Source organism: Onychostruthus taczanowskii, unplaced genomic scaffold (genome assembly GCF_017590055.1).
Source record: "Onychostruthus taczanowskii isolate IOZ18803 unplaced genomic scaffold, ASM1759005v1 scaffold20, whole genome shotgun sequence".
NCBI lineage: Eukaryota > Metazoa > Chordata > Aves > Passeriformes > Passeridae > Onychostruthus > Onychostruthus taczanowskii.
Window position 1 is genome coordinate 6,690,283 of NW_024499240.1, and position 11,761 is coordinate 6,702,043.

General features: G+C 40.5%; 1 protein-coding gene across 1 annotated transcript in view; it reads left to right on the forward strand.

The window, feature by feature from the left end:
• The window catches only part of AGPS (alkylglycerone phosphate synthase), a 49,966-nt gene extending 43,229 nt beyond the window's left edge, over nucleotides 1-6,737 (forward strand). Inside the window, exon 20 of the mRNA XM_041403739.1 lies at nucleotides 3,422-6,737. Coding sequence (XP_041259673.1) covers nucleotides 3,422-3,543 — 122 coding nt within the window. The 3' untranslated portion in view covers nucleotides 3,544-6,737. The remainder of the gene's footprint in view (nucleotides 1-3,421) is intronic.
• The last annotated feature ends 5,024 nt before the right edge of the window (nucleotides 6,738-11,761 follow it).

The window sequence follows — 11,761 nt, forward strand, 5'->3', positions numbered from 1 at the left end:
TTCTTACGGAACTATTCATGAGTGCCCTGGTACTTCATATTCCAAAAGTGAGAATACCAATTGCTGCCTGCTGTTTGCTCATTCCATTTTTACAGCCAGACTTTTTGTAGCCATCCAGATGCATTTTCAAAGATGCACAAGTGAAAAAGGGCAGTGGGAAGATGAACTTCTCCATTCCAACCAACATGGAGCAGCATGTATCAGAGCTAGGGAAGTTACTTACCCAGTTCACATATTTCTCTTTCATATGTGGACTAGAATGATAGATAAAAATCTAAAATTAAGTTGGTGTTGGACTGTCTCTGGAGTTGCTACTGAACAAGCTCCTTGGTTTTCTGATCTGTAGTACCTTGTGAGAAGTAGGCTCCATGCCATGCTGTGGGGTTTGTGCTCAGTGTAATAGGCTGGGGTTCAGATTGGAGGTTTCTGCTTCCTAGCAGTGAATGTTTTAAGGCACTATTAGACTGCTCAGCACACCTCAGGAACTGGCCACTTGCCTCCTGTCAAACTGGAAAACTGATTCTCTGGTACCTCATCTTGGATACATAAGATCACTGAATCACAGAATGGGTAAGGTTGCAAGGGGCCACAGTGGGTCATTTCATTCCATTTCCCTGCTCAAACAGGGCCATCATAGAGCTCCACTGCACAGGGTGGCATCCAGAAGGTTCTTGAATACCTTCAGAGAGAGACTGCACACCCTCTCTGGGCAATCCCTTCCAGTGCTTGGGCACCTGCACAGTAAAGAAATTATTCCTCATGTTTAGATGGAATTTCCTGTGCCTGTTGCCTCTTGGACTTTCGCTTGGCACCAACAGGCAGAGCCTGGCTCCATCCTCTTGACGCCCTCCCTTCAGATGCAAAATTAAGTGTCTTCAGAGGAAGAAGATGCAAGAAGGAGGGGCTGTGTTTGTTTTCAGTTGGGGCACAAGGATTATGCACATGATGGTGTGTATAGCTAAGTGGACAAGTAGTAACAAGCTGTGCTAAGCTACTACAAACACATTGTTAATAATGTTATTATGTAGCATATAGGATCATATGACTTTGATCTCATTTTTTAATTGTGAAAAGTATACGGTGCTGAAAGCCTGTAAGTGGTAGATGCTTGTATCCATTCTGGTTTTGTGCACTGTCTCCTGTCAGTTCTAGATAAGTGCCATCATGTAGGGCTAAAACTGAAAAGTCTACTTTCTTTAGGCTAGAAATGGGAAGTTATTTTCTGTAATCTGTGATAAGATCAGGCCTAACTAATCTCTAGCTAAATTCTTTAGCTAGGCTTAGAGTGGAGGTAGGCAACTTTGTCACTTAGAATTATTTTTATGTTCACACTAACATCTTTAACTATTATGGCATTTTCTTCCTCTTTTTCTCTTCTCATCCTTGAAGCCATTTGGGTTGTCCTGTGGAGGAGAAGTACCAGAAAATGTATAGCACAGCACTAACCTGAAGTGAAACAATATATAAATGACCTTTCTAAGTGCTGCTCTCATTTTCACAGAGCCTTTCCTTCACTTGGTCTGTTTTCCATTTTATCTGATGGACCAGCTTAGAATTAGGAGAGATTGCTTCAAAGCTTTTTAACTCTAATGTGAAAACTTGAGTAGTTGAAAATTCCACATATGTTTTATTGACATGAACAGTAGGAGCAGGGAATCAATGTCGCTGTTACCAAGGGGTTAAAATCTTTTTGTTGAGCATGTTTGTGAAGGACTGCTGGTAACTGTAGTACAGCTTTTTTTCTTTCCAGTTCACTAATCAGATGTATGTTAGATTTATTATTGCAAAAGTATAAACCATAGAAAATTTGACAAGATAGATGTGTAAATTATCACTTTGACAGAACTAATGATGCACTCCAAGCACCTTCTGTTTTCCAGCACTTGGTGAGCGACTTCATTAAATATGCAACGACTGTTTGGTGCTGCTCAGACAGTAGTTCAGTTCCTTGTGGAATTGCATTATTACTGGAGGTGTAAAGGAGGCAGGCATGCTAGCTGTTGGGCATCCTGCTGTGATTCTAATGTGCTCCATCTTGTTGGAGCAGTTGTTTGCAGTCTTTTCAGGACAATTACATCCATAACCACAGAACACATTCACTGAAACTATATTACAGATAACGCTTGAGAATAGTAATGACTGTTCTTCAGCTATTTGTGTAAGAGCCAGTGTGAGTGACTTGAGGGGATGGTCAAGCCACATCCACAATTCAGGTATTTTGTAGTAGTGTTAAAGTTTTAACAGATAGAATTTGACGTCAGTGTGCTCAGACAGTCACATTGTAGTGACAGTATATTCACAGATGGAGATACTTTCTTGAGCTGGGGCTGCAAAATACAGCCAGGGTTTCTGCCACATGACAAATTCTTTTTGTCCTTCAGCTGAGATCTTTGATCTTGACACACATGCTGCTAACAGTAATTTTCTAGCAAACTGCAAATTTCATTCTGTCTCACATTATTTGCTTTTTCTGTTGGCATTGTGACTGGCTCGTATTCCTTAAGGTATAAACAAATACACTCTGTTCTCCAGAGGTGTCCCTGTAATTTATTATTCTGATGACAGTTTGATGGTTACCCTGAAACGGGGCACAAAAGATAGCTTGAATTTAGCTTCAGATACTCTTAAAGCTTCTGTCTCTCAAACCTTTACTATGTCTCTTCATACTGACAAATGGATTGTGTTTCAGGCTGGTAAGTTTAATGCTAAATGTGTTTAATGAAAAAAATGACCTCAGTTTTGAATGATCTGTTAATCAGAGTTGATGATTTGGTTAATTAGCATGTGAACACTTGGCCATTTAACAGGACTATTGTGAGAATTTAGTGAAATGAGTTCTCAGACGATTGTTTCAGCTTTGGTTGTATTTGGTATATGTTGTGAATAGCCATTTTTATATGTCATACAAAGCTCATGTGTAATGGCATTGAGCAATTACCAGCCAGCATAGAAGTTTTTAAATGAAATATTAAACCTTCTTCATAGAAACATTTTTTTGCTATTTAAACCAGTACTGGTTTAAGCTTGATTTCGAGTTATGTTTTCACTTTAATCAAGAAACGTGGGGTTCTCCTTTTTAGTAATCTCCTCTACAGTTTATAACTGAAAATTAGTTTGTGGCTTTTTAAAACTTAGTACTGATTCCTTGTCTTAATAGAACATGTGATTTCAGCCTAAGCTTCATCTAAATTTCATAGTTTCTAAAGAAAGTAGACAGGGTGGAACACAGTCTTCCTCTGGGAGTATGCTGAGCTTAATGAGCTTGATAGTCTGGTGGGCTCAATAAATCAAATAAAGCAAAACATTTCTCATTTTTGAATAAAAGCATTTATCACACAGTGTTTATTCATTCATGGTCACAAGATTGATTGGCTCCTAGAATCCTGCCATATATTGAAACACTTTGTTTTTGTTTTTCTAGTAGGCAAATTGCGGAAGCGCTGGATGAAGGAGAGCATCTCTGATGTTGGCTTGGGAATGCTGAGATCTGTTAAAGAATATGTGGACCCCAATAACATCTTTGGAAACAAAAATCTTTTATAAAGCCCTGCACAAATGATGTACTAAAAATTAAAAATTACTGTTGAAATTCCTCCACTTTCATTGTATTGATATCCCAGTAATCAAATATAACATAGACTAAACTTTCAAAACTAGTAACTTACAATGATTTTTGCTACTCCCTTCCCCCTTCCCCCAATAAAGTGTAAACATCACTGTTAATGTTTATGGACTTTTACTTAACAATGTTCCAACCTACTGGGCACAAAGTACTAACCAGGAAATGCAAATTTGGGTTTCCAAGTTGGGCCAGGCAGCACAGCTGACAGTATTTTCATTGCTGGATACTGCCAGATGTTTCTTACTTAAAGCATCCCCCGCAAGGAGGACAAAGACTGACAACAATGTTTTCCACAGAAGCAGCTGCACAGCCCAGCCTCTTGCTGAAGGAAAGCTGCTAAGACACAGATGAGAGAACACCAAGGAGTACCTCCCTGCTCTGCATTAAGTATGTAACAGACTTGTAACCAGCAAATACTTAGAGTATAAATATAGGCTTTCATCAAAAGAGACAGTGTAAGTCAAACTACTAAAAATTCAGTAGTCTCTCACTCTAGTACTACTGGAAAATCTTACACAATTGATCTGTTCTGAGTTGTATTTGCATTGCTGGGATAATCTTAAATTAATTGTAGGTCAGTCACTAAGTTTTGTACAATGGACATTTCTCACTGTATGTTGAAAACAGGTTTGTAACAAAATTTTGTGTTCATCTGTACTTCGGTCCTAGTGTGTATGGGTTTTGTTCCCGTTGTTTGTTTTGCACAGATGCAAAATATCTTTTTCAGTTATTCAGATGAAACTGCCCAGCACTGTCTTTTGAAACAGTCACAAGAGTTTAATAAAACACTTAAATGGACAACCTGCTGTCATCCTGGAAGTGAGATTTCCCATTTAAGTTTTGTACAGTTTCCTATGGCCTTTATGAATCATTTATTTACTTCACAAGTAGCCACAATTTTAATTGTCCATTGAACTTTATGAAAATGAAATATTTTCTTGATCAGTATCATGTGAGAGTAAGCATTTTTACATTGAAACTTGAATCGTAATCAGTAAAATAAACAAAATATTTGTCAATACTCATGATCCATTTTTAAGGTGGGTTCTTTCTTAAAGCAAATTATCCAACTTTTTGATAATTAATGTATATGCATAAGGTAGAAAAAATACAGACTATCCTTTGAGGACACTGTCTCTAGTCAACTGCTTCACAGCTCTGTAGTGTCAGTTTGGACACCTTTTGTATTGGTAGTGCCCTTAATGAGGAGAAAATTATAAATTGCATTTTGTTTTTAAACTATTTTAGAATACTCTCTAATTAGCTTTCAGTTTTGGTAATATACCAAAAAGAATATAAAATGCTTGAAAAGATCCTGCATATCAGACAACTCTGAACTTGTTTTAAGATTAATTTCAATGCTGCAATTCAAATGATGAAAAACATGGACATTCAAACCATGACAGTAAACTGCATGCTGTCAAGCTAATTAAAGAAAACTTTTTTATGATCTGCAGGTCATAAGACAGAATGTTCATGTGATATTTTAATGCAGCTGAATTTATTTTGAATGGTCTTTATTTCATAACATTTCAGTATAAAAATCTATTATTTTTTCTTGCCCCAGAGTTGGTATTTCAGCAGTAGCCAGAACAGTAGGTGTAGTCTGTTGTGGGAAACTGAGCCTTTGCACTGTGGTTAAGTGTTCCTTAAGTGCACAGAGGTGTCTCTGGGAGTGGATCTGCAGGTGGCCATGCAGGGACTGCCTCACCTCGGCTGCTCGCTGGTGACTCCGTGGCCACGGCTGGCCTCTTGCTGATGACTTGTGTTGCTCCCCAGTGGAGACTTTGCTAGGAGCTGGTAAATATGAAGGACGTTTATGTGCCTCAATGACAATTTGTGTAACTATGAAGAATTAATTTTGAAGTAAAGCATGTGAAGCTTTTTTGCAGAATGACAGCACAGAGTAGAACAATTAGTCATAGCTTAGTAATACTGATCTCTTAAGATTTTTGACTACAGTACAACACAGCTCTGCAACATCCTTCCCATTTTTTAATTTTCTGATTATGGTTTCCTCATCCTTTTTTGTATTGTAAGTACACAGGTAAAAACTCCTTACACTCTTTAACCTTTAAATAGCCACTGACTTATGAAGCGATTTGAAATGCAGTAAAGATTTTTATTGTATGTCAGTTGTCCTATGGGGAGGTGAAATAACAGGCTACAAGGGTCCCAAATCACTGTCACTGAATATCTCTGAGGAAAAAGTTAACTCCAAATGTAATGGATATTGCTGTCTTCCTAAATATTATCTACTGAACTGGTCAGAGCTTAGTTGAAACTGCAGTTGAAACATATGTATTACTGTCTTTAATTTCACATTGCTAATGAAAATAGAAAAAATGTAATGCAAGTTCAGAAGACCTAGGTAGATCATTCACCATTTAAATGAAATCTTACTGTCTCTAATACTGTAGTCTTCCACCACTCTTCCTTCTGTATGCTCTACTTTCTTTCTACAGACTTCACTTCTTGTAGCTACAGCCTGTTCAGAGATGGAGTTTGATCCATACAGATTAGAAGTGCTGGTGCATAACATAACTTTTGTATTTGCTTGAGTATTCTGGCCATACATAACTTACAAGCAGTTTTAATTAACCTTGTAATGACTTCCAATTACACAGTTTGTGCTCCCTTTGAAGGAGGAAAGGTACAGAGAGGGACTGTGGCTTGACTGTAAAATATGTTTACATTAGGGAGACCTTTATAAAAGTTTGGAGGGAAAAGAAGCAAATCTGTTAAAAGCTGATCCAGGATCTAAATCTTACAGTCAAAGAACATGTCTTGATTTGACTTACATTATAATTAAGTTAGAGATGTCATCTTTGCCTTACAGCTGTGAACAGAGGCCAGGCCAAATAGTTCTTCCGTAGCAATGTTAATTAACTGAAACCAATTTCAAAGGCAGGGATACATTAGCACTGAAATCCAGAAAACACAAATTGCTTCTCAGTCTTGGAAATGTATGTTTATCAAGGTTGTAATTTAATTTTCTGAAAATAAAGCCAAACAGTGTTCGTCATTTTAGTGTGAGATTAACTGTAAAGCTTCAGTTGTAATGTTAAGAGATTACAGAACCTTATATTATTAATAAAAAGAAAATCAGCCTAAACTAGTATGTGTTTTTTTGTGATGAAACTAAACAAATATGTTTTACTAACTTGTCATATTGCTTCATTTTAATTTGGTGATGAACTCTTCCCTAAGGAAAACTATTAGGAAAGCTTTGGCACGTGCTGGGAGAGAAGAGACTGAAATTATAAATCTATGCTAATAGGAGCTCTGCTTTTGTGTCTCATGTAAAGCAAAACAGGAAGGACAGAATTTCAGGGAAGGAAACAACACCAGGCTGTTTGGTTCAAAATTTCACCTCTTTGGTGAGGGCAGGATGGGGACCATGTTCAGCTGCTATTTGAAAGCTCTTTCAATGTAATACAGAAGCAGACCTTGTCTTATTTAGCTTCCCCATGTTTGAAAGCCCTGTTGTATTAAGCTGTTGCAATAGGTAAATCATTTCCTGCTGCTGTGCTCATCTCTCATGTAACCTCCTTGTTGCAGGTCCTGGAATCTTAAAGTTCTGTGTGCAGCAATGCATCACATGTGAGCAGAAGCAATATTTCTCAGTTACCTGCATCATTGCTATAAAGACTTAGTGCCTTTTTAACAAAAGTGGCTGAAATCACATGTTGCTTTAAAGAAATGTTGCATTGTCTTGTGTTAGCACCGAAACTCAGTCTTAACACATTGCACAAAACCTGCAAAAGTCATAGTGTGCAGGGGACAGAAGAACTAATGACATGGTTCACATGTAGAACTAGGACAATTGCTCAATATGATCCAATTGTTCAATGTGCTCATATTTTTTGTGTGTGTGTGCTTGCTCATGGGAAGGAGACTACCTCATCATCAAGCATTTTATTTGTGTTTTCCTTCTATTAACAGCATTAAACTGCAGTATTTTTACTTGGATCCAGTGAGTCTCAATCTGAAAGAGATTTTAGATGATATACTTGTCTCAGGATGACAGCCAGACCCCATCAGTGTTCTCTTTGTTTGAAATACATAAATTTTATAAAAAGTTGGATCTGAACTCACAGCTGTGTAAATACTACAGGCTCACTGTTTATGGTTTTATAGTCCCAACACTGACTTTGAATTCCACATTACCTTTAACATAAATTGATGTCTTTCCTCAGTCTCTCTATGGAGACCAGAATTGGCAACTGGCTGCTTTTTTCAGTGTCAGCTTTAAGGTTTGCTTTGCTCAAAGGGCAGAGGTGGTCAAAAATACTGTTTGAAGATGTTTGCTGTGCTGTCTCTGAAAAATACTAGTGCTGTTAGTTTGAAATTAAGGGTTCCATTTCAAAAATTTGGCTATGATATTTTAAATTGTACTGTTATTTGCACTATTTAACAATACAAATTGCAATAATATGTACCTTTACTGAAATGCTGTGAAATGTTTCATTTACAATTTTTTTTTTGTACTTTGGAAAAACAAAGTATATTTTTATGGGAAACTTTATTAATATTTCATTTTGATTCAGAATAAATCTAAGTTCCAATTAACTGTTCATAATTTCCAGTATAACATTGATGTCTGGGTAGCACTCTGCCTGTTCCCACCTTCATGGTAGCAGTAATGTAGTAGTATTGCCTCCCCCCAAAATGGGGACCACAGCAGCTTTTACAGTAATGTATTTGTTGTAGTACTGTGAAGTATCATAGCAGCCTTCAAAAGGATAAAACAGAAGAGTTGACCACAGCAGTGGATTTGTGTGTGTGCTGAAAGATGATGGACAAAATTTGATGATGTGACTCTAATCATGTAAAGTTTAACCTGATGCTTCTAAAACTTCATATCAAATTAGGAAATAAAAAATGTTTTTGTTTAAAAATTATACTTTAAAACTCTATCTTTAAATTATGAAGATTGTAAAATTATTGTCCCAGCTCTGCTGTTCAATATCATCTGGCTTGTCTGAGCGTGGCTGACTTCCCACAATGCTTCTGTACAGCAAAATATAAAATGGATGGTCTCCAGACAGGGTCATGATACAACTGCTCCCATTTCAGGCTGCTGGAAGGGCTTGGCTCTGTTCCCATGAGTGACACGGACACTGAGTGTGTGGATGTCATCCGGCACTGCCATTGCATCAGACAGTGCTGGCTCAGCAACACGATACCCAAAGTATTTTAAAGGCAAGGAATATCACTGATGCTACATACTCAAATTAAGTTGAAAGCGCTTTATGCTTTCAGTTCAGCATAAAAGGGCAATTTGATAAGTTCAGTTCTTGACTAGACTCAGTCCTGAGGCTGTGGTAGTAATGAGAATGCAGACCCAGCCGCTGACCTTCCTCCCTCACAGCCCGTGGCAGCAGCACTGTTTCCTGTCTCGCTCTGTTCCTGCCGCCGCAGAGCAGGAAATCCTGACTGCCCAGAGGCGAGGCTTAAAAACCCTTCTGAAACATGAAGTGACACACATGCTCACCTAGCAAATACATAGCAGCTGGGTAAATACATCTAGAGATGAGGCCATAAAAGCTGGTTATTAAGGAAAGTAAATCTGGCTAATGTTAGAAAGCAAGATGTGGGTGAGCTGAATGCAATACTTTGGTAAGTGGGTAAGCCGCAAGACAAATTCACCAGCTTAGTACTGTTGCTTCTAGAAGTACAGGGCAACACTGTTCTTTCAGTCAAGCTTTTTTTTTTTTTTTTTTTTTTATTTAAGATTTTCATTAAAAATGAAGATTTTGTCTTTCTCTGTTCAGGCTTGTAACTGTGTTATGCCTAAATTCTCCACTGTGCTCAGTTTTACAGGTTAGCACATTCTAGTGCAGGAAGATGAAGAATAGAAGCCAGTGGCTTCCTTGAAATTGTGCTCATTGGAGCTCAGTTTATTCATGCAGAAGTGTCTCAAAGTTAGGGATTGTGATTGGTAACCTTCTCCTAAAGAGGTGAGATACATCTAAAGCACAGCACTAAAACCACTCTGCAGAGAACAAAAAGAAGCTGTGAAAAGGGACTGGGGAGAGCACAAGGCCAAAGAGAAAAGATGTTGGAGCATGTAGGTGGAGATTTACAAGCGTGGAGTACGTCCTTGTGATTACCCAGCTTGTGGCTGAGGGTGCCAGGTTTACTGTTTCGGATGGAGGAGATGAGTGACAGCTGCCTGAGGGTCAGTGGAGAAAGGCTCTCAAGAAGGCCCTTGCTCCTGTGCAGTGCAGAGGTTTATCATCACACCCTGGAACACAGAGGCTGTCCCTCTGCAAAGCTTCAGCAAGGCAGCACAGCCCACCAGCACACTTAATAAAAAATCCTTTGTACAACGTCACCTGGCTGTTGCATGACTTACTGCTAATGAAATCATGACCTGGAAGCAAAGAGAATTGCTAATGAGGAAAACAGAGCAAGGGCAGTGCAAGCCAGTGTCTTGTGTGTATGGCTAAATTACAGTGAAATGAACATCTGGCAGCAACCGCCAGGCAGAAGGGACCTGGTTGCTATAGAGAAATGATAAATTGCAGATGGTAACAAATCTGCTGCCTTGGTTACAATTTAGTACTTTTTTAAGGCTGATGAGAGGGAATCACTATCTCTTCGTTTGTAGACCTGTGTGTGCTCGTGCACACACGAATAAAACATAATTTTATTTCCTGTTCTTTTCAGTAGTTCGTGGAAGTCTCCCATGCATGTCAGGGCACGAGTAGGTGTTTACAGCTGAGCCTTTGTGGGCTGCCTGCTCAGCCATGCTTCAGCGCTTTGGGTCCTTCCTCCTCACTTCTGCCACTGCATGATTTACATTACTAAAACCAAAATTATCCTTGTTGCTGTTGCAGAAAACATAGGCTGATTTTCCCTTCCAAAAACAAATGAAGAAAGAAGAGCAATTGGGTCACTTCAGTTTTCTTTGTTTAAAACCACATGCTGGTATGCTACAGCTGTACACCAGTCAGACCAAAGTTAAGAGCAGCTGTGAGTAGTTGGGCAGGGAACCTTGTGAATGCTGCATTAGTGACGAGTTAGCAACTGCAGGGATGCTGCAGCAATGAGCAAGACTGTCAGCAGCCAGAGCACAAGCACCCACCACTGGAGTTAAATGCAGATTCCCTGAGAGGGAGCTGGGCAGGTTTATGAACACAGGGACTAGTGTCCAGAAGCAGTTGTGTTTGCATCTCTTCCCCGCTGCGTGCAGAGAGCACGTTCCTGTTGAATCTTGGCATCTCACATCATAAGCACGATGTTGTGCCTCTGCTGTGAGTCTGAAGAACGGGATTTGCTTGTGGCTTGCACACAAACTCTTCAGAAACGGGATGTTTGTGTGTGCTGACTTCCCAGGAAGGTGGGGAGTCATGTGCTGAGACAGCAGAGGTTTGTTGATCTCTTGCCAGGCTGGGCTGAGCAGGTGTCTGACACACGGAAAATTTAGTTGCCTCACAAGGGCTGTTTTCATTTTTTGCATCTGCAAACTCCTGCCATTTTATTCCAAATACACTTCTCTTGCTCTGGCTGTGCGTACTCTAGTCCTGAGAGAGGCAGCTTTGTCCCTCACATGATTTCCAGCCCTGCCCGAGCCAATCTCACCTGCCTGGGCCAGGTGCCGCACGCACCGCTGCCCTCCTGGCAGCCACCGGGGGACAGCTCCTTCCTCCGGCGAGGGCTGGTTAGGCAGGGGAGGAGCAGGTCACAAATCGCTGCGGTTTGAAAGGCTGTTTGGCCCTTTCCCACCGATGCATCGCCATCCCTAATGACAGCAACAGGCCTCAGCTGTGTCCTGGTGCCTGGCTCGGGGCCGGTTCCTGCCCCGCTCCGGCCGTGTGAGGGGCGGCCGCGGCCCCCCTCAGAGCAGCGCTGCCGACCTCAGCGGGCAGGGCCCGGCCGGCACTCCTCGCCAGGTAAGAGCACACGCTTCGGAGGCTGCTGGTGATTGTTCTGCCTCCATGGCCGCGTATTGTCAGGAACACGTGGGCTTGGAGCCGACGGCTTAGTGCGGGTCGGGGATGCAGGTCGGTGGTGCGGCCGCTATGGCTGGCCAGGGAGCCTTGAGGATGCCCCGTGGTCCAGCAGGCTCGGAGGTGATGGCAGAGCAGCGAGGGCTCCCCTCCCTGGGCCAAGATGAAGCTGCATGAGGCA